The 21211-nt window shown below is 40.7% G+C and overlaps 2 protein-coding genes and 1 long non-coding RNA gene across 5 annotated transcripts in view; 2 read left to right on the top strand and 1 right to left on the bottom strand.

Moving 5' to 3' along the window:
- The first annotated feature begins 1757 nt into the window (after window positions 1-1757).
- Window positions 1758-15304, top strand: LOC129180969 (sodium-coupled neutral amino acid transporter 3-like). The gene is made up of 16 exons (XM_054775447.1): window positions 1758-2125; window positions 3278-3382; window positions 3963-4047; window positions 4133-4248; window positions 8959-9032; window positions 9102-9194; window positions 9273-9354; window positions 9450-9532; window positions 9684-9742; window positions 9829-9966; window positions 10087-10166; window positions 10240-10340; window positions 10486-10610; window positions 13727-13871; window positions 13946-14049; window positions 14126-15304. Exons 2-16 carry the CDS (start codon window positions 3342-3344, stop codon window positions 14228-14230), a joined length of 1431 nt encoding a protein of 476 aa, XP_054631422.1. The 5' UTR covers window positions 1758-2125; window positions 3278-3341; the 3' UTR covers window positions 14231-15304.
- Window positions 2458-20244, bottom strand: LOC129180973 (uncharacterized). 2 transcript variants are annotated; one of them, XR_008570331.1, is made up of 3 exons: window positions 20128-20244; window positions 16828-16988; window positions 2458-2890 (listed from the first exon to the last, which is right to left on the bottom strand). It is a non-coding gene; the product is annotated as an uncharacterized LOC129180973 (long non-coding RNA). The 2 variants fall into 2 exon arrangements; XR_008570330.1 differs by lacking the exon at window positions 2458-2890 and adding an exon at window positions 15755-16634.
- wasb (WASP actin nucleation promoting factor b) overlaps window positions 16605-21211 on the top strand; it is a 6677-nt gene continuing 2070 nt past the window's right edge. The window contains exons 1-5 of one of the 2 annotated variants that reach the window (XM_054775433.1): window positions 16605-16943; window positions 17449-17589; window positions 17661-17747; window positions 17894-17990; window positions 20673-20862. In XM_054775433.1, the coding sequence (XP_054631408.1) occupies window positions 16842-16943; window positions 17449-17589; window positions 17661-17747; window positions 17894-17990; window positions 20673-20862 (617 nt within the window). In that variant the 5' untranslated portion in view covers window positions 16605-16841. Of the gene's footprint in view, window positions 16944-17448; window positions 17590-17660; window positions 17748-17893; window positions 17991-20669; window positions 20863-21211 lie in introns of both variants that reach the window. The other variant, XM_054775424.1, reaches the window with a different exon arrangement.

Raw genomic sequence — 21211 nt, 5'->3', positions numbered from 1 at the left:
CAAAAAAATCATACAAAAATAATGTAACGGCCCGATGTTCGTGAATGCAGCTCACATTCTTGTCTTAGCTATTTGCTTGCTAGGCCACCACAAAGTGCACACCACTTTTTTGTTTTTTTTTGTTGATTTGAAGAGTTGAATCAGGGCAACCGCACTCCTCAGATATACCATATACTGTACGGACAACCTTTTTGGTGAAATAATTTTTGTGTTTGTGGAAAACACTTATTCTTCCTGAAATAATGTTGTTCGTGTTGGCACAGTGTTATTTTGCACTACCTCAAATTTAAACTGCACTTTAACTTTTCATTGCCAAAAAGATATTTGAGTTTAAAAATTTCTTCAATTTGGGTCAGCACTTGTTTAAGGGATGATGGTTGGTTCCAGAACAAAGAATTTAAAGAAAGCAAGTAAATTTGAGCTACTGTATATTGCGGAGGACTAGAGCTGCAACCATTCATTGATGAATCAACGATTAATCAATTATTCAATAACGATTTGGGTATTGAAATAATTTTTTCCATCCATCCATCCATTTTCTATACCGCGTCAGCCTCATTAGGGTCACGGGGGCATGCTGAAGCCTATCCCAGCTGACTTTGGGCGACAAGCGGGGTACACCCTGGACTGGTCGCCAGCCAATCACAGGGCACATATAGACAAACAACCATTCACACTCACATTCATACCTATGGACAATTTAGAGTCGCCAATTAACCTCACCTGTATGTTTTTGGGAATGTGGGAGGAAGCCAGAGTACCCGGAGAAAACCCACACTCACACAGGGAGAACATGCAAACTCCACACGGAAATGCCCGAGGGAGAATCCAACCCAGGTCTTTCCGATCTCCAGCCTGTTCCTGTGTTGGCCAACATGCTAACCACTAGACCACCGTGCGGCCCGAAATAATTTTTTTTTTTTAATGAATGAATGATTGAAAAATGTAAATATCCTCTGATTTCAGCCTCTCAAATGTGATTATTTTTTACTTTCCTTCGCCATCTATGAAAGCAGAGCTATCATCTTTGTGTTTCAGGCAAAACAAGATATTCACACACCTCAGCTTTGACTTTGGAAAACAGCGGTCAAAATTTTTGCTTATTTTCTCATATGTTCCGGCCCAAACCACTAACTGTTTGTTTGGTTCATATTGATTTGGTCTGTCTAGGGCCTAACCGACCCTAACTCAATTAATTGAAACGACAAGCTTCAGATGACAGTAATCGACTAGAGAACATAATCGTTAGTTTCAGCCCCACAGTGGACTGCTGGCGTAGGACACATGTTCCAGTGAAGGATTACTGTCATGCTGAGATAATGCAAATGGGTGTTTCTTGGGCGTTCAGACAAAACTCATATCTCAGTTTTGTTCAACCTTATCGGCCAACTGAAATCTCCTTCCTCACCCCACCTCCAATAGAAGTCGTCCTAGTTTTGTCAAAATGTTCTTCTTGCATCTTCCTCCATGTGCTGCGTATACAATATATATAGATTCTGTCATTCCCACTTTCGTTTCAGGTCAGGGACTTACTTACATGATAACTTCTTTCCACCCGTAAGCACAATCACATGCTGGCAACCTTAAAAAAGCACTTATCTGCTTAACCAATTAGCATCACCGTGAGAAGAGAAGTGTCTGTGAGTATCCTCATGTCGCAACATAGCCCACCTCAGGTGACACCCGCTTTGCCCCTCCTCTCCGCTTGCATAAGTACAACTGGCATTGTAATGGGTCCCTGCTTGCGTGTGTGTGCACCATGGTGGTTGACTGACTTGTAGTGCAGCTCTGAATATGCACACTGTCTGCAAGCTTCCCTGAGTGTTGACGCCTTCTGAATGAAGACACCTGGTGAGCGAAGCCATCAGTGTCTCTGCAGGGGACACTACCTGTGGCTTAACAAAGGGTTAATAACGATGGGTGTTCCCTTTCCCCTTTACTCCCTCCCAGTCTAATCTCTCTCACTCTCTCCTTGCTCCTCTACCACGAGCTCTGGAGTCACTCCTGGGTTTAAAGCAATAATTATACACAGGAATAGTGTGAAAGCTGAGCGCAAGGATTCTTTCTGTCCATTTCCAGGACTTTTATTAGTGGAAAGAAAAGAAGCCTCATTCTTTCACACCTGGTAAGTGACCTCCTCCATGTCCTTGTGTTGTACATGTTGAAGAAGGGAGTGGAGGGAGTAACTGTCAATAGTGAGCCAGTCTTGCATCAGACAGACCCATGTGGAACGCCATGCAGAACTGGGAGCAGTGATAGTAGTCATAGTAATAGTTATACTGTTTTCTTTTATCATTCACATCTAATTGAATGTATCGTTTATTTAACTTTTACTTAACTTTTACTTTAACACATTGCAGTAGTTTATATTACTTTGGTCATTTTTCCTCTGTTTAAGAACTTGACCTGGTGTGTAAAATGAGCAGTCCTCATATTTACAAGTAGTCTATGCTTTTTTTCAGTGATGTGATCAGTGCGTTTTGTCCGTAAGTCTAGAAATAAATTCCATCAAACTTGACTGATGCCCACAACGGGGGTCTAAATAGCAGCATTCACACAATAAGCCTTTTAGCGTGTGGTCTTCTGCCGTGCTTTAAGGATCATTCTACGTCAGCAGTCCTCTTTTATGACCAGTGTAGGAGTGAGAGTAAAAAGCCTAGTGTTTTATGAGAACTTTGTCTGGCATTTAACACAGTTGTTTGACACTTGCCTTTTGTGTCATGTGAGAATCCTGAAGGCGTCTGTGTGACCTGAAGAAAAGGCAAGTATCTCATGACCCTGTGGCACGAGTGCAGACCTACACTCCTCCTCAGAGTCGATCCATACCAGCTTTGTGTAGATACAGCACATTGCTGTGACACGATCTTCACACAACCACGATGTGCTGATCCTGGAATCAGAAAGTGTATGTTTGCCAAGGAATTTCTGAACCACTCAGAACAAAGGAGGCAAAAAAAAATGCGCCCCAAATGGGCGTACGCCTCAGGACAGCTCTTCTCACGGCCTTTACCACTTTGTGTTTATTTAACATATCATAACTGATGTAAAATACAATCACTATAGTCCTTTAATCGAAGAAAAAACATCAACATCAAATCGTTTGCAGCATTTTGAGGTTCACCTGCTTGCGATTTTCCTGCACACGGTGGTCAAATTAGCCTTTTTATAAGACAAAATGAATGCAGCGCTAAAACAATCCCAGCTGAAGTTAAGCACACATCTTGACAGGATTACAGTCTTAAGATAAATGTTTGGGCCTTTTTCTTTCCACTTTCAGCAAGGTGAGCTCTGGAAGAGAGGGTTTCACCAGTCTAGCAAGTCTACACTCATACTTCATCAGAATGGAGCTTCAGAAGATGAATGGACACAGTCGCGATGGCGGGTGAGTAGCTTTCTCGGACGGAGGAGGAAGGTGATGATGCCTTGCTCAGGGGCATCACGTTCGGACTTGCCACTGGCCTGGGTCATCGTGCCGAGGGCCTTTTTGATCATATGCTGCATTGTTCACAATTCAGCCACAACTACTTTTAAAAAACGGAAAGGCTTATGATCAAAAAAATTAATCGTTTTTTTATTTTGGAACTCAAACTGACATGGAATTTGAATATGTTATACCGTATGTGTTATATAATGTTTATAATGTTTATACATGGCACAACAAATGACAGTTTCTTCACCGAAGCGTCTCAACATGTAGCCGCAATGTGTTTGTTTTCTTTTTGCTTCATTAAAAATAGTAGGGTTTATTTTCCCAAATGCTAATTTACCACTTAAATGAGTCCCACCCAAAATTCATGTGACCATACGTAGCGGAATACCTGCCTATCATAAACAAATGAGTTTGCGTTCAAACCAATAAATAAGGCTTAGGCAAAGTAAGGTTTGGCCCTCGTACAAGGTGCATGATGGTTGATGGTTGATAAATCCCAAAGCATTCATGTTGGGCTTTATTTGCTTTGTAGGTTTGATGGCCTGGATGCCATGGCTGAACATGAGGAGTTCCTCCCTCACAAAGGTGGTGCCAAAAAAGAAACCCACTTCACAGATGTGAGTTGCTCTTACTCACGTGTTGAAACTATTCACCGACCTCACTCATTCACTGATCGTTCTTTATGATCTCCATTTGGTGCAGTTTGAGGGGAAGACCTCTTTCGGAATGTCCATTTTTAACCTCAGTAATGCCATAATGGGCAGTGGAATTCTGGGACTGGCCTTTGCAATGTCCAACACCGGAATCATTCTTTTTATGTGAGTATGGGACAGCTAACATGTGAGCGTGCGCCAGTGTTTATTACATTGTATTAGTCACATGTCATCTCTGGTGGCCTTTTTCGATGCATTTTTATGTGAAGACTTTCTCGCCGCTTTTGTCTGAACTCATCTGTTCACCTCTTTAACAGTTACTTAACAAGCACATGTGTGCTTCACGCACACATAAAGAGTCACATAATTTATGGGTGTATGGGTGTGTGCATTCATCTAACCGTCTGTATGTGTGTTGGCACATGTTTGTACATCTCAAAGTGATTGTGAATTTCCGTGGGCGGAGCGTCACAGGGTGTAGGTGAAACATATACAAGTTCTGCAGCATGAGGGCCTGATCTGTCAGATTGCACATTTGAGCTCCCTCTGTCTGTCTCTCTCTCTCTCTCTCACTCACACACTCACACACACACGCACACAGAGCTTCCCTAAATCTGGTTTAGGAGGTTAAATATAGCCTGTAGTGATCAGATCCAACACACGCCTGCCTGGATCAGCCTTGTGCTGTCCCGTGGTGGGGAAGAAGAGGATAGGGGTATGAGGTTGTTGTTGAATAAGACATTTTCAGGTTTAAAGCATTGATTTTCATACTAACCACTCTCTTATATGAAGTAACAACACTAAAGTTAAGCCCAAAACAGTTCATACCGTGGCCAAATACCTGTCTGTGTCTTTTTTATGTGGTGAATGAGTATCTTCTAGTTGGAAATAACAGAAGAAAGTGGTAAAAAAAAAAAAAGTTTAAGAGATGATGATACAGGTGTATTTTGTTCAATTAGGAAGTCGTGCAAAAGTTCATTTATTTCACAAGTTCAACGTAGACTCATAGAGAACTTTTAAAGGCTCAGCAAGTTTTTGCTGTTAATATGCTAAAAAAAAAAAAAAAAAGGTAATGTGAAGTCAAAACAATTTCACTGAATTTCGTTTTTTTATTTAATTGCAAGATATAATCATAAAAGTGATTAATGCATTTAGAAACTCTGAAATAGTTCTGGAAATGCTTAGCTTGTGTGTGTCAAAGCAACAGAAAAACTGCAGTTTTACTTTTTGAAGTGAACTCCTGAAATAAATTTACCATGATAGTCTTACCTATCAAGATGTTCATATGTGTGTGTGTGTGTATACAGTGTTCATACATTTTATTTATACATGTATGTATGTATTTATTTATTTCATTGCCATTTTCCTGATTATTTTTTACACTTTGAAGAAAAAGTGCCATGTCCAAAAATCACTTTCAGGTGCATCATCCACACAGGTATATTCAGTGGTTTAAATTAGGGCTGTAAAAGTTAACGCGATAATAACGAGTTAACGCAAATTCTCAATAACGGCACTATTTTTTTTTTACGAGCTGTTAACATACGCGCATCCTGTTTGACCCTCTGTCCACATTGTAGTTTTGGGAAATGCAGCGGTGTTGTGGTTGATGTTTAGCAACAAGTGAGAGTGAATATCGATCAGAAATGGACAAAGAAAAGGGTATTTTGAATAGCAAGTTGAGCCTCAAAGCCCTGGAAGACGGGACATGGGACGAGATGGAACAGCACCCTGGAGATGATAGAGAGCGTTCATAAAAATGTACAGCCACTGAGAGATGTCGTGGCACTGCATACAGCCAGCGTCACTATGCCCACACTGCAACTGAACCTGAAGACGCTGTAGTGTGTGCTGGAGCGCAGGTATTTTTTTATTACCATTTATACAGTGACATAGGAGTGTCCCACCTACCAATTTTTTTTTACACACGATCCTTTTTTTTTTTCTTTGAATTGTTAGCTAAAAGTTGGGTAACGAGCTGCTACCTACTGACAGGCACACCCAAAGACAGTATTGACTACTGTATTTGGCTTGTGTCAGCTTAGTACAAGTATGTGATAACAAATGCGGAAGTGAGCAGCTCAATGTGATAGCAGTAAAGGCTGATGAGTGAATTTATTAGCGTCATTATTATTATTCATGAGCAATTTATTAGTGTTTGTGCTTGAACTGCTGTGCTTGTCAAAGAGAACAGAATATCGCTGCATGTTGATGTTGATGTTGTGTATTAAAGTGTGTGCGTGTGTAAAAGAGTGTTTCGAAGTGAAGTATAAGCTACAGCCTGACTGCACTATATGGGCTTCTGTGAACTTCTTCTTGAGCACAGCCGCACGGTGGCTCAGTGGTTAGCACATTCCGGAGATCGGAAGATCTGGGTTCGAATCCCATTTCTGTGTAGAGTTTGCTGATGTTCTCCCGATGCGTACTCCGGTTTCCTCCCACATTCCCAAAACATGCATGCCTCTCGCCCAAAGTCAGCTGGGACAGGCTCCAGCATACCCCCGCGATCCTAATGAGAATTACCTTAAGCGACATAGAAAATGGAAATCTCCAAGCAAACCCATCTTGCTGGGAGAGAATGCTATTTGAGGGATGGCCAGTTTACCTTGCCAATGTCTACTTGTACATACCCTCACATGACCTCACATGTGCTGAGGCGTTTAACACAAAATTTGCATAAAGCCAACATATTATCCAGTCCCAGGGTGAGGAGCTCGGTTATCCGGGAGGAGCTCAGAGTAGAGCCGCTGCTCCTTCACATCGAGAGGAGCCAGCTGAGGTGGCTCGGGCATCTAGTCCGGATGCCTCCCGGACGCCTCCCTGACGCCTCCCTGGTGAGGTGTTTCGGGCATGCCCAGCAGGGAGAAGGCCCCGGGGAAGACCTAGGACACGCTGGAGGGATTATGTCTCACAGCTGGCCTGGGAACGCCTTGGTGTCTTCCCGGTGGAGCTGGAGGAGGTGGTCGGGGACCGGGAAGTCTGGGCTTCCCTACTGAGACTGCTGCCCCCGCGACCCGGACCCGGATAAGCGGAGGAAAATGGAATGGAATGGAATGGAATTATCCAGTCCCATGTTGATAGGAGTATTAAAGATTTTAAAATGACATTTGTAAGCTACAGATTTTTTTTTAATTCTATCTATCTGCCATTAATTGCAATTAATCACGAGTTAGCTATGGACAGAATGTGATAAGTCATGACTAAATATTTTAGTCGATTGACAGCCCTAGTTTAAATGTATTTAATTGATTTAAAATTCAATTGTTTTTATCTTTGCGACATTTCGAACAAGCCATGCGCGCTTTTATTTCGTCACGTCTGGACTACTGTAACGCGCTTTACTCTGGAATAAACCACAAATTACTCTCTCGCTTGCAGTTAGTCCAGAACTCTGCAGCACGGCTTTTAACAGGAACCAAAAAGAGGGAGCATGTTACCCCAATTTTAGCCTCCCTGCACTGGTTGCCTGGGCGTTTTAGAATTGATTTTAAGGTTTTTGTTTAAAAATTTTTTTTAATTGAATACAGTGGCCCCTTAGTACATCTCCCCACAAGCTGTGGAACACTCTCCCCCCTCATGTAAAAACGGCCCCCACATTTGAAAGCTTTAAGTCTCGTCTTAAAACCCACTTTTATTCTCTGGCTATTAACTCGGTGTGGTCCTCTGTGTCTTTTATTCTTTTTTTAGTTTTAAATGGTTTTATTTATTTATTTATTTATTTTATTTTAATTCTATTTACTTATTTATTTATTTTTATTTATTGTATTTACTTCTTGTATTTATTGCTTTTATTGTTTTTACTTGTTGTTTCAAATATTTTACTGTTCTAAGTGTCTTTGTTTTTATTTGATGTTGTAGTTTTTACTGTAGTAAATTGTACGTTTACTTGTTTTTTTATGGTTTTACTAGTCTGTACGGCACTTTGGAAACAGTGTTTATAAAATGTGCTATACAAATATTGGATTGGATTGTAAAATGCTCTAGATCAGGGGTCGGCAACCTTTACTATCAAAACAGCCATTTTGTCCCCTTGCCCACTAAAGAAACATAGTCTGGAGCTGCAAAAGATAACAGCTTATATACTTTTAATTAATTTTACCTTTTCCAACAACAGAATGAACAAACGCGAATGCCGTATGCATGTGTAACGGATGCCAGGTGGTGGAGTTGTGATAGTACGTTGGTTAAGCCTCATTAGCTGACGCCTTAAGAAATGTGCAGCAAAGTGAACTGACATCCTGTTTCTTTTAGCTCGCTCGCTAGCACTGCTTCACTAAAAAACTGAGTCAGTGGACTTATGTTGTTCCTGGTTCCAGCCTGGCATGTCCAGGGCTGGACTGCATGTGTAGGTCTACTTTGAAATCAATTACGGTACTACTTTTCAGAAATTGTGCTTGTTTAAAAAATGTCTTTCAACATTTTTTGCTTTTCCTCACCACATATCAAGCCTATAGCTAAGCCAGCATTGTTGGCAGAGAGGACAAAGAAATCTGTCCAGAATTCAAAACTTTTTGGGGGGGAATGTGCATTGTTAGCTCACCGCAGGGGGAAAATGTCTCATGTCTCAACGAACGCAGGCAGGCACACACCGGCTCCTCCGTCCGCCTCGTGCTCATCCGATCACGAGTCGGAACTCAGCCATCATGCATTCACGTTGCTGACCCCTGGTCTATATAATGCTCGTTACCCTTTCAAGTTGTAAATTGTAATTCAAATTGCCAGTATTTAATTAATTCAGATATTTTTAGCACAGCTCCTTAAAGTCAATTGCCACTTTCTTGTGTCATTTACTTATCACTTATTACTTTAACTCCCTTTGCCCTATGAATAATTTTGGTCTTAACTCTCGTGTCCACTCGTGTTTGTGTATTTCAGAATCCTGTTGGTGTTCATAGCTATTCTTTCAGCATATTCAATCCACCTCCTGCTGAAAAGTGCAGGAGTTGTTGGTAAGAGGAGCACATGCAGGTTTTTAGACATGTAACTGACTTGCATTGCTAAGGTTTGGGTCTTTTCAGGCATCCGAGCATATGAGCAACTTGGAAACAGAGCTTTTGGTCCTCCAGGGAAACTTTTGGCCGCCGTTATCATCACAGTACACAACATTGGAGGTAGCGTCTTCTCATTTTAACTCCTTATTGGTGAAATAACATGAAGGATTTAACGCAACTGCAACATTTTTCTTCCAGCGATGTCCAGCTACCTCTTTATTGTAAAGTCTGAGCTCCCTCTGGTGATTCAAGCTTTTCTTGGCAAACATGAAAACACAGGGTGAGTAGAGTGGTGACGTCTTGGTACTCTTGTTCCAGTTCCAAAGATCGTGCGCTGAATTTGTTTCCTCATCTATTTGTATGGCTGCCTCCTAGAGAGTGGTTCTTGAATGGAAACTATTTGATCATCATTGTTAGCGCTGCCATCATCCTTCCTCTTGCACTCATGAAACAACTTGGTATGTTTTCGCATCCTGTCGTCACATTTTTCACCCTTTGCATATGGCACATCTCCTCCGTTCGTACAGCATTTCATATCCTACACTGAAATCAAATAACCCATAGAGGTGTGTTGATCAATTCTAAATCCATGCTATTGTTACCCTGCAGGTTATTTGGGTTATACAAGTGGCTTCTCCCTTTCTTGCATGGTGTTCTTCCTTTTTTCGGTAAGTCTCTTGAGCCCAAAAACAAAGCTTTCTATTGAATGTGCCTTAATTAAGCCTTATCATTAATGATGGGTTTGTCTTCCCAGGTGATTTATAAGAAATTCAAAATCCCTTGTCCACTGGAGGACAGTCATCATAACACATCTTTCATTGCTGACAACATCACACTCAGTGAGGACGATGAAGACTTTTGTGATGCCAGGTTCTTTACCATCAACTCACAAGTGAGTTCAAACATTCACTGGCCTCTCTTCTTCAGCTGTGCTGTCAACAACATCATAATTAAAGGATGATAAGAAACATATGTATATTAAAATAACCATTTGGCATTAATGGCTTTTTAGACGGCATACACCATCCCAATTCTGGCTTTTGCATTTGTCTGCCACCCTGAGGTGCTACCCATCTACACTGAGCTAAGAGAGTAAGTAATGAGTATATCATCTACACACAAAGAGAGCGTACAATTAAACTTCTTATTGTCTGCTTGGTCATAGTGCCACCAAGAAGCGAATGCAGAATGTTGCCAACATTTCCATCTTGGCCATGTTTATCATGTACCTGCTAACAGCTCTTTTTGGCTACCTCACCTTCTATGGTAAGACTCAAAGGTCACCTTGTTCTCGCGCTGTGAACGCTTCCAAATGAATGACCCGCTTGTTGTCACCCTAATACACATATGTACGTTTCACAGCATGATGAATGAGCAGGGCGTCAAGGGGTGTTTGTTTTTCTCTCCCTAGGTGCCGTGGAGTCCGAGCTGTTGCACACTTACATTCGCGTGGATCCCCTGGATGTCCTGGTCCTTTGTGTGCGCCTGGCTGTGCTCATGGCTGTCACTTTGACTGTACCTGTGGTTCTCTTCCCGGTGAGAAATACAGTATATTATTTAATTTATCCGCACCAGTTAGAATTTGAAATCATCCATCAATCATCAGTGAAATCTATGAGACAATTTTGCATCACCAGTTCATTTTACTTGCATCCTGTAAAATGATTTGCAATTGATGTTGATGTGCTGTTTGCAAAAAAACACACAATTTCTGCTGCACAGATAATACTGATGAAGTAAAGGAACATCCAATAGCAATCGTTACCGCTGCCGTCACACTCATTAATTAGTGTGGGAAGCGTTTTGCTAAGACATACCAGCTGCAAAGCAAGAAGCTAGACTATACTGTAGATATGCGGCCAAATTACTCCACACAAATAAAAGATTAACTTTGTTATGTGTGGATATCAAAAAATCATGTCGTGTCCTAAACATCACGATTGTTATCGCTGACATAAATTTCAATGAGTGCAAGGTTTCCACGAACTTCGCAATGCACAGTTATCGTTTTAGATGTTTTTTATGATGTGGCAGTGTTTAATACTAATTTTTCTATTAACACATTAGCAACTGTTGTGCTAACTGACTCCAGGATGGAGTTACTGCTTTTCCAGTCAGTGGTTACGTGACATGAATGAATCAGTTAAATTTTATGCTACAACCTGCATATGCATATGCAGGTAGCCTGCATGTAGCAAGCTACAATAAAAGATGTGGAAGTGACACATGCTCTCTTTTCATTTATTAATGAGTATCGATATGAGAGTAATCGCTCCTCATTCAATACTTCCCTGAGTATCGCTATATACCGTAGATGCCACGTAATTGATACGGCCATCACTATTACAAAGCCCAGTCTGCTTTTTATCCTTGTGCACACACTGCCAAGTCAAATCAATCAATACAATCCATACATGGACAAGAGTGGGACAATACATAGTCACTGTGCAGAAGCATGTATTGTTATGCGAGGTGAGGTGAGGTGAGGTGAGGTGTCTTACTTTACTCTCTGAAAATGTCGTCAAGGTAGCTCCCCTTATGTTCTACACTTGGAGTGTAGTAGTACAAAGTGATGCTGTCAAATATGTAGCTAATGAATTATGTTTGTTTGAATAGGCCTCACAGTTTCAGTGTGGTGTCTCAGTAGCATGTAGACTTTTTCACCACAAACACTTATTAGTTATCTTAAAAGGTTAGATAAAAAAAGATGTTATTATTATGGAGGATTTTAACATACATTTGCAGGATAAAATGTCCCCTTTCAAATGTGGGGGCCAAATCACAGACAGGTACGAGCTAACACAAGTCAATAACGAGCCAACAAGAATAACAAACTCTACCTAGACACAAACTGATCATGGTCATATTGGTCATATTTACCATTAAGACAAAAAGAATTGTAAAATGAGAAACAGGATTATCAGACCACTATTTAATCTTGGTAACCAGAAAGCGTATGCAAAAACTATTTCATACTTGTGCCAGTGGCAACAAAGCTATCACTAGTCCTTAAAATACTTACCAAAACTTTGTAGCTATTACAGGATTTTTTTTATTTTTTTTTTACTCTCAATTAACGTGCACACATCCTTTTTGACTCCTGGCCCACACCATAGTTTGAGAAAACAGTGGTGTTGCAGTTGATGTTGAGCCACAAGTGGAACAAATATTGAGCAAAAACTGACAAAAAAAGCCCTGTCAGATGGCTGTCTCGACCACACCACATTTATTTTGAACTACTGTCGCTGTGAGTTGAATTGTCACTGGAGTACGTTGAGTCTAAAATGCCACTTGCTGTGAGTTGTGACTTGAGTGTCCTCCTACAAACGGCCCAAAAACACGCTTCCTTGGATAAACCCAGATACCAGATATTATAAAACTAGACCGAGCCCTGTGAATAGCAAATAAAACTAAATCAATTCATGACAGAGAATGTTTCATCACGTTGAGAAATAAGAATGTTAGATCATTCAGAAAATAAAGGCAGATTTCTTTCTTACAGTAACTGAAACATCTCATGGAAATGCTAAAATAATATGGAACAAGCGGAGTATGTTAGGTGACCGTCCAAAAGAAATTAAGAAATCAAAATAAATGATCAAACCAACAAATAATATTCCAGCTGTGGAAGAGGCATTCAACCGCTACTTTATTGATTCCGTGGCCAACATAGAAAGCTGTTTTGCACCTGTGGATGCTTACACCCTTTCAACAGATGCAAATCAACCAGTTTTCAGTTTATTAAATATCACAGAATCAGAGGTATCACACATTATTAAGTTACTTAGACCATCCAAATGTAAAGATATTTTTGGTATGGACACAGTGATGCTCGATGTGCTCAGCACATCACACGGCCAATCTCCAAAATTATTAATCTGGCAATTTCCCCCAAAAATTCCCAAGTATGTGGAAACCAGCTGTTGTCCCTCCCATTTTTAAAAGTGGAGACCCTCATTTTATGGCAAACTACAGACCCATCAGTATATTACCCACAGTGTTCAAGATTGAACACTGTGAGAAACTGGTAGCAAAGCAAATAATCAGTCATTTAAACACCACATCATTTGCTCAACACCCCATGCAGTTTGGCTTTAGAGACAATTACTCCACCCTGTTATTTCACAGAAAACACCAGAGTCATGCTAGACCGGGTGCGGTTATTGGTGCTGTGTTCCTGGATCTCAACAAGGCATTTGACACTGTCAATAATAAAATCTTGCTGAGAAAACTTTACATCAATGACCTCGCATCCATTTGTGTTGATGTTTCTGTCCAAAAGTATGTTGACCGAGGACTCTAGAATTGAACAGGACTGTCAACTGGGCATCCACTTCCATAGTATGCCCTGCGTAGGTTTGGCCGCCGTGATGGTGAGCAGAATATAGAAACATTGCATTGTAAACATGTCCTCGGCGCACTGCTCAACCATTAATTGCTCTAATAGACGATCCAAAAGACCAGATTTGTCATTTTTCAAGTTACCCAAAAACAAATACAGGTATGTGTCATAAAAATGTTGGACATGTGGAACTGTGACTTGTACTATGTGATTCCATTGTACCTTGTATGAATGTCCAAATAAAATGTAACCATTACCATTGTCCTTTGAGAAGATGTGATACATGTATGACATTTACCTTCCTGTGTAGATCCGCAGGGCCATCCTCCAGATCTTGTGCCCCGACAAGCCTTTCCAATGGGCCAGACACATTGCCATAGCGTTTTTCCTAATCTTTTTGGTCAACCTGCTGGTCATCTTTGTGCCCTCCATCCGTGACATTTTTGGACTTATCGGTATGTGTTTGCAAGACACTAACATCTCTGCTTCTAACAACCTCATGAACTATGTCCTCCTAATTCCTCTACAGGAGCCACATCAGCCCCCAGCCTCATTTTCATCCTACCTGGAATCTTTTACATACGAATCATTCCGTCAGAGCAAGAGCCCTTTCTGTCAAGACCCAAAATTCAGGTTCCACTTATCTCTATCGTACACAAAGTAGCTTCACTATGATCATTTAAAGCAGCAATATTCTCTCTCCCTCCAGGCTGCATGCTTTGCTGCTGTGGGATTCATCTTCATGATTGTGAGTTTGTCATTTATCTGCATGGACTGGGTTAGCGGAGAGAACCGGAGCGGAGGTGGACACTAGATGCCCTCAGTGCTCTGAGATCCAAACGATGACATAATGTGAACCAAAGCCCTTCCTTTCGATTCATTAACCTTGGCTGTTCCAAGCAGCCAATCAGCACATGCTAGCTGTTAACACCACAAAATAAATTGACTCCTGAAGGGGCAGACCAATGGAGGGGAGAACACAGATGCACGTTCTGACTGAACGCAACATTTGCCAGTGCCCCACAAAAAGGATGGTGCTTGTGGTGAAACACAAAAGAAAAAATGGCAACAACATGACTCAGATGGGAATCCCATTGAGGATATGAGTATGCATGTTTCGTGGAAAAGCTACGCCACTGCCAAAGTTCTCTTTATTTACTTCCCATATCATATTTGCAGGCTATATAGTAAAGCTGGCAATGTCACAATGCAAATAACTTCCTCGTCATCAAAATGAATGCAACATTTCATTTGGTATGCAAATGTTTCCATTTCAGAGCACCTTGAATAGTTGATGGTGAAATGTTGTGCAGATAGCATCCATCCTAAAAGATGAGGGTTAGTGCCATGCTAACCATTTTAACAGTATGCACATTTTGTTGACTTTTGCTTTAAGTTATGTGATGTTTTAGTAACCGACTCTGACAGTTCGACTATTGTGGAATCCGAAGGGTGATTGTGCAAACTGTGCAACAGAAAATGATGCAGTTTTTGGGGCTTTTGCTGCTGTAAATGAAGGTCAACAGACAAATCATAATGGTATCATCTGTTGTTGCAAAGCAAAGAATGCAGTTACTGTATAATATTGAGCTATAGAGTATAACACAGGTTTTTAGCAGCAACTGTCCAGCATGGCAATCAGTGGCATGTGGATCTTATAAGTCTGTTGTCCTTTTTTCTATGTACATTTTGACTAAAAATATGTGTTGACATTGTTGATTCTTCTTGTACATTGTTAAATTAATTTAACTTGAATATATCAAGAAAATGTGTCTCATTTGTACCCCCTTTTGACTTGTTCATCTAGAGCAGGGATGTTCTATTTTTTTAAGTCGAATATTATTTGAAACAAATAAAAACAACAGAGAAAGTTGTAATTTTTTTTTAAATTAGGTAGCGGAAAATTTTTTTTTAAATTACAAAACAAATTAAGTCAAAATATTATGGGAATAAGGTCCTAATTAAGAGGAAAAAAATGGCAGAAATGGAAAAAACAGCTGTAATTTTACGAGAATAAAGTCCTATTCTAGCAAGTCACAATTTAACGAGAATAAACTTGTAATATTATAACGAAAAATTATGTCATTTTAGTAGAACTGAGTTGAAATATTAAAGAAAAAATCTGTTTTTTAAAAGTTGTAATATTATGAGAAACAGATAATAAAAATGGAAAAGTAGAAAATTAGGTTGGGGAAAAGTTATAATTTGGGATGTCTGATAATATCGGCCCACCGATATTATCAGTCCCTATATTGCCATAAAAATGTAATATAGGTTGATATCGGTATCAGGTTTTTCTCTATAATGAAAACCAATAATAAAAAAACAGCTGTATATATGGGCCTATGGGCTCCTGTACTTGCCGTCATCGAGCCATACAGTGGTGCCAATACGTGGAAATACTTGGCTTGATATGTTGAAACCACGGGCGTGGGTGTTGCGCAGATACGTTCGCTAACTCGTTAACTTGTAGCGGCGTCGGCACGGTCTCGCTGTCTCTGTTGTCAGTCGACATTTTTACCAACGTCAAGGGTCACCAAATGTGGAGATGCGATTCACAACGAGACAGGAGTTGAGGTAGTTGACACCAATCAGTTTACTCACCACTCAACAACAAGCAACAACTCTTTAGCAATAGCTAAGTGGCTACAACAACCTCATGACCAGGAAACGAAAGTACACTTGGTAGGTAGGTAGGTAGGTAGGTAGGTAGGTAGATAGATACTTTATTAATCTCCAAAAGAAATGTATAAAATGTCTAAAACAATATTTTGGGTCACCACAATGTGTTAATTCCATGACATGATATGTGATGTTACACAAAACGGTATCGGTTGATATCGGACAATATCCGTTGATGCTGGACAATATCAACATATTGGTTATTGGCAAAAAAGCCAATATCGGACATCCCTTGTTATAATATTATGGGAATAAAGTCAAAATATTACAAGGAGAAAATGTATGAAATTTAAGAAAAAGTTGAAATATTTGGAACATTCAACAGCAAAATTGGGGGAAAAGGATGTTCATACTACTTTTTCACCCATATCACAAAGCTGAGATGCAATTATTTCCTGAAATATATATAACTTCTTAGCATATCTACATGTGTTGGTTTACAAAATATCAAAGTGGCCCTTGCATCCTTTCATTTTCCAGTATGTGGCCCTCAGTGGAAAAAGTTTTGACACCACTAATCCAGAGACACTCGTGAGCTAAAGGAAAATTAAAGTAACATAGGTTTGAGAGAGAGAGAGAGAGAAAGAGAAGGGGGGGTTAGAGAAGAACTGTGGTAATCAGTTTCCTGCTCTGAGTTGAAGTGTGAATGTAACAAAGAAGAGGCTCGACTTCCTTGAATGTGGCTGCGCTGAGAAGACGGTGTTGCATATGTGGCTTACATCAACTAACCTTCAAGGTGCACCATGAGCCGAGGGTCTAAAAGCAAGACTGAGAGCATGTGGAGCTCCCTGCTGAGCCTCCAGGAAACCGAGGCCTTGGAGAGTCTGCTTGGCAGAAGGTGTGCTGTAAGTTGTCACCGTTGTTGTTTAACTTTCTCGCAGTTAATCTCACTGTCAAAATGAAAAGAGAGGCTGTTTAAATTACAGCTTGTTCTTCAGGTCGATCCAGAAAAGTGTCAAAATATTCAGATCTCTGTTTTTCTTACTTGACTTTTTATCTGGAATTATTATTCATTTTTATTTCTGGCGCTCACTTTTAAATATTTGTGGGGGAAAAAAGTTAAAGTGCTATTCTATACCTCGTCGGGCAAGCTGAATGTAAGATAAACAGTCATCGAAAAGGAGTAGTTTTAACAGGAAATGGTGGCTGAACCATTTCTTCCTCTGGTGGCAGAATTAGACACTACGTATGTCTGTGTCTTCTATCGATGGAGAAGTCTCATTTTAGCTCAGCTTGTCTCCGTGCTGCTTCAGAGAACTGAAAGTGCATTCAAACACTTGTGATGTAAAGCGGAAAATATACGTGCAAATGAATGTGTATGTGTGTGTGTTTGTGTGTGTGTGCGCACAGTCTATGGCCACTGCAGTGGCACAGTTGTTCAAGGCACTGCCTCACAATCCATCTACATGGAGCTTGCAGCACACAGGGGTGGTGTGCTTCATTAAAGACAACCCTCAGCGTTCCTACTTCATTCGCATGTACGATTTGAAGGTAAAACGTCACACAGTCCGTCTTGCTGAAAAAGACAGTATGTCTAATGGTACATTACATTCTCTATGCAGGCTGGGAGACAGGTGTGGGAACAAGAACTCTACAACCAAATTGTTTACTCCTCACCAGAGTTCTACTTTCACACCTTTGCTGCCGATGTAAGCGTGACCTTATTTGAACTTTTTCACTGACATTGATACCTTTGATGTGCTTCACAAATGTTTGTAAGATGTTAGACCGTAGTCACTACAAGTGACTATTCGAGAGTGCTTTAGGATATGATGTTCCTGACATATATATGCAGGACTGTCAAGTTGGACTGAATTTCGCTCAGCAGCATGAAGCAGAAGCCTTTAGAAATGCTGTGGTAGAGAAAATCAACCAAAGAAACAACCGGCAAGGTATGTACATTCATAAACATTTACTATAACACAGGTTGTTATTTTGTATGCTCTTGGCTTACCTCAAAACTGAGCATTAGTGTTTAATTAAAGGTATACTTTTTGATACAGCTCTTATATAGATTGTGCAGGAGTGGACTGGGACAGAAATTTGGCCCTGGACCTTTTGGTTCAGACTGACAGGCGAGCGGGTGAATTCTGCAACTTTATTCTCTAATTGGTGGCAGAGCCTTGAGCTGACTTGAAGCTCCATAAGCATTTGCCGATAGTATGTCCACTTGCACAAAATGCCCCCCACCCCCCACCCCCCAACCACAGATCGTGGAGTCCTATGCACGGCGCGTGTTCTGCGTGTAGTGAGGGGCGGCGCTGACTGTGCCAACTCGCCCCCTCTGTTGTGTTGTGTCAGCAGTGGCATGTTCCCAGGCCGACCCGGTTGAGTTAGTTACCGTAGTTACCAAGGCAAGGCCCAGCATTAAAAAAAACAGCCGTCAATTGTGCAGGAGTATTAAATGAGGTGTCTAGAAATGCCTTATAGAGTGGTGTGAAAAAGTGTTTGCACCCTTCCAGAGTTCTTATTTTTTTGCATGTTTTGCACTTAAATGTTTGAGATCATCTAACAAATTTAAATATTAGTCAACGACAACACAACTGAACACAAAATGCAGCTTTTAAATGAAGGGAGAAAAGAAATCCAAACCGACAAGGCTTGCAATGAGTCTCTTACAGCACTGTGGAGGAATTTTAGCCAACTCATCTTTGCAGAATTGTTGTAATTCAGCCACATTGGGGTTTTCCAGCATGAACGGCCTTTTTAAGGTCATGCCACAGCATCTCAATAAGATTCAGGTCAGAACATTGACCAGGCCACTCAACTCGCTGGTGTGTTTTGGATCATTGTCCTGCTGCAGAACCCAAGTTTGTTTAAGTGTGAGGTCACCAACAGATGGCCGGACAGTCTCCTTCAGGATTTTTTGGTAGACAGCATTCATGGTTCCATTTATCACAGCAAGTCTTCCAGGTCCTGAAGCAGCAAAACAACCGCATCATCACACTGCCACCACAACATTTTACTGTTAGTATGATGTTCTTTTTCTGAAATTCTGCGTTACTTTTACGCCAGATGTAATGGGACACACACCTTATTTTCCCCAAGGTCCTGGGGCTCATGAAGATGTTTTCTGGCAAAATTGAGACAAGCCTTAATGTTCTTTTTGTTCAGTTGTGGTTTTCGTCTTGGAGCTCTGCCATGCAGGCCGTATTTGCCCAGTGTCTTTCTTATGGTGGAGTCATGAACACTGACCTTAACTGAGGCAAGTGAGGTCTGCAGTTCTTTGTTCACCACTGTTCCATGTTTTTGCCATTTGTGGATAATGGCTCTCACTGTGGGTGGCTGGAGTCCCAAAGCTTTAGAAATGGCTTTATGACCTTTTCCAGACTGGTAGAGCTCAATTACTTTCTTTCTGGAGGGGGACAACTGTGGGGGCAATCACCTTTTCACACAGGGCCACGTGGTTTTGTATTTTTTTTTCTCCCATTTTGTGTTCATTTGTGTCATCACTGACTAATATTTAAATATGTTTGATGATCTGAAACATTTAAGTGTGACGAACATGAAAAAACAGAAATCAGGAAGGGGGCAAAAGCTTTTTCACACCTCTGTACATTGCCCTTATTCAGACAAAAGTCAAATCAGCCATGTACACAGGAAATTTAACAGCTTCACTCTATCAAGGGTTTTCAAAATATATTATTAAATCATCTGTTTTGTAGTTGACTATGGCCTATTATTAGTCCAAAAATATGCATGTTTAAGCAATTGTACATATTTTTTGCCTACATGAAGCGTTTTTGAGCATAAAAATGATTAAATTAACTAAAATACAATAAAAGACATTCAGAAAATGCATTCTACACTGGTCGCTAGCTGCCAGTAATCTTACATCAGCCACCGCAAAAAGTCCTGGGGTTGGGGTTCGTTAATGGGGTTATATTCATTATATCTTTTTATAGTTTTTCCAGAGATTATTTCATCGCTGTTTGACGTGTGCGGTAGTGGCAGTGTGCTAGCATGAATTAACTTGAGACATTGAGACAAATGTGCACATTAGCACTCAATAAGTCATCAAAAACTTACCTGCATTCCCACATAGTATCAGCATTTGACACCAAATATGAGGTGAAAGAAAAATGCTAAAAATACAGTAGTAGTCTATTTCTGCGGCGAGAGAAAGTTAGCACACGCACAATTGACATGCGTCAAGTGAGACGGATGTAACAGAGAGAATCCGGCCACTTTTCAAAATAAAACATCATGGAAATTATTTTTTTCTTTCTGTGCGGCCCAGCACTAAATGACCACAGCGGCCCGGGGGTTAAGGAACACTGCTCCATATGACAGAAGCATTCTGCAGTCTTTAAGGACCCGCTGTAAAACTCTATTCACAGGTCCTCTATAAGACAGGAGTGTTTTTAAGAATCTGCTCCAAAAAATATTAGTCGCTCCCAGTGTTTGAACTGTTCTCTATTTGTGTAGCGAGAGGAGTTGGAGTTGGAGTCCCAACCTCTGCTTGCACCAGAAAAAATTGTGTTGCTCCTTCACCTCATCACATCTGCATGATTATTACACAGAGGATGTACAACACCGAATAAACAACATACTCTATTTTCCTCCAAAAGCAGCATCCAGTAGTCCTGGTTCCTTTCTTAAGGCCGCTGTGGACGTCCAAAGCCCTGATAGCCAGTCTCCACGTTCCCGCTTAATGCACTCAGTTTCCTCTCATCGGAGCAGCAAAGGGAAGAAGGACAAGAAGAGCAAGAAAAAGGGCCCTAAGCTCTCTAAGGCAGACATTGGAGCCCCCAGTGGATTTAAGTAAGAATCTTTAACCTGAAATGTATGGTTGGAGACAGCCACAATGTATCTCACCTGACATCTGCTGTATTTTATCATGCATTCCAAAGCGCAAATGGATGAAAACATTATCAAAGTGACCCCATTCACACAGGTCTGCTAAAATGACTCAATAGGCTGTAATATGCATACCAGGTCAGTAGGTGGCAATGTAAAGAAACACTACACACATGCACACCAACTGCATGTTTCTTAAAGCTGTCTTTTAAATAGCTCTAATAAACGTATTCATAGGTTTTGAATTTGATTTGCATGAATATTTATCACTTTCTGACTTTGACCAGTCCAGAGCCTACCTCGGCTCTCATCC

Source organism: Dunckerocampus dactyliophorus, chromosome 1 (genome assembly GCF_027744805.1).
Source record: "Dunckerocampus dactyliophorus isolate RoL2022-P2 chromosome 1, RoL_Ddac_1.1, whole genome shotgun sequence".
Classification (NCBI taxonomy): domain Eukaryota; kingdom Metazoa; phylum Chordata; class Actinopteri; order Syngnathiformes; family Syngnathidae; genus Dunckerocampus; species Dunckerocampus dactyliophorus.
Note: the sequence above shows the minus strand (reverse complement) of the source record. Positions and strands in the feature narration are given on the sequence as shown.

Bases quoted from the DNA above. Each gene is read 5' to 3' on its own strand.
- LOC129180969 (XM_054775447.1), top strand. From the start codon at position 3,342: ATGGAGCTTCAGAAGATGAATGGACACAGTCGCGATGGCGG. The intron at 9,967-10,086 runs GTGAGTTCAAAC...ATGGCTTTTTAG, and splicing joins TCTTTACCATCAACTCACAA to ACGGCATACACCATCCCAAT. The intron at 10,341-10,485 runs GTAAGACTCAAA...TTCTCTCCCTAG, and splicing joins TGGCTACCTCACCTTCTATG to GTGCCGTGGAGTCCGAGCTG.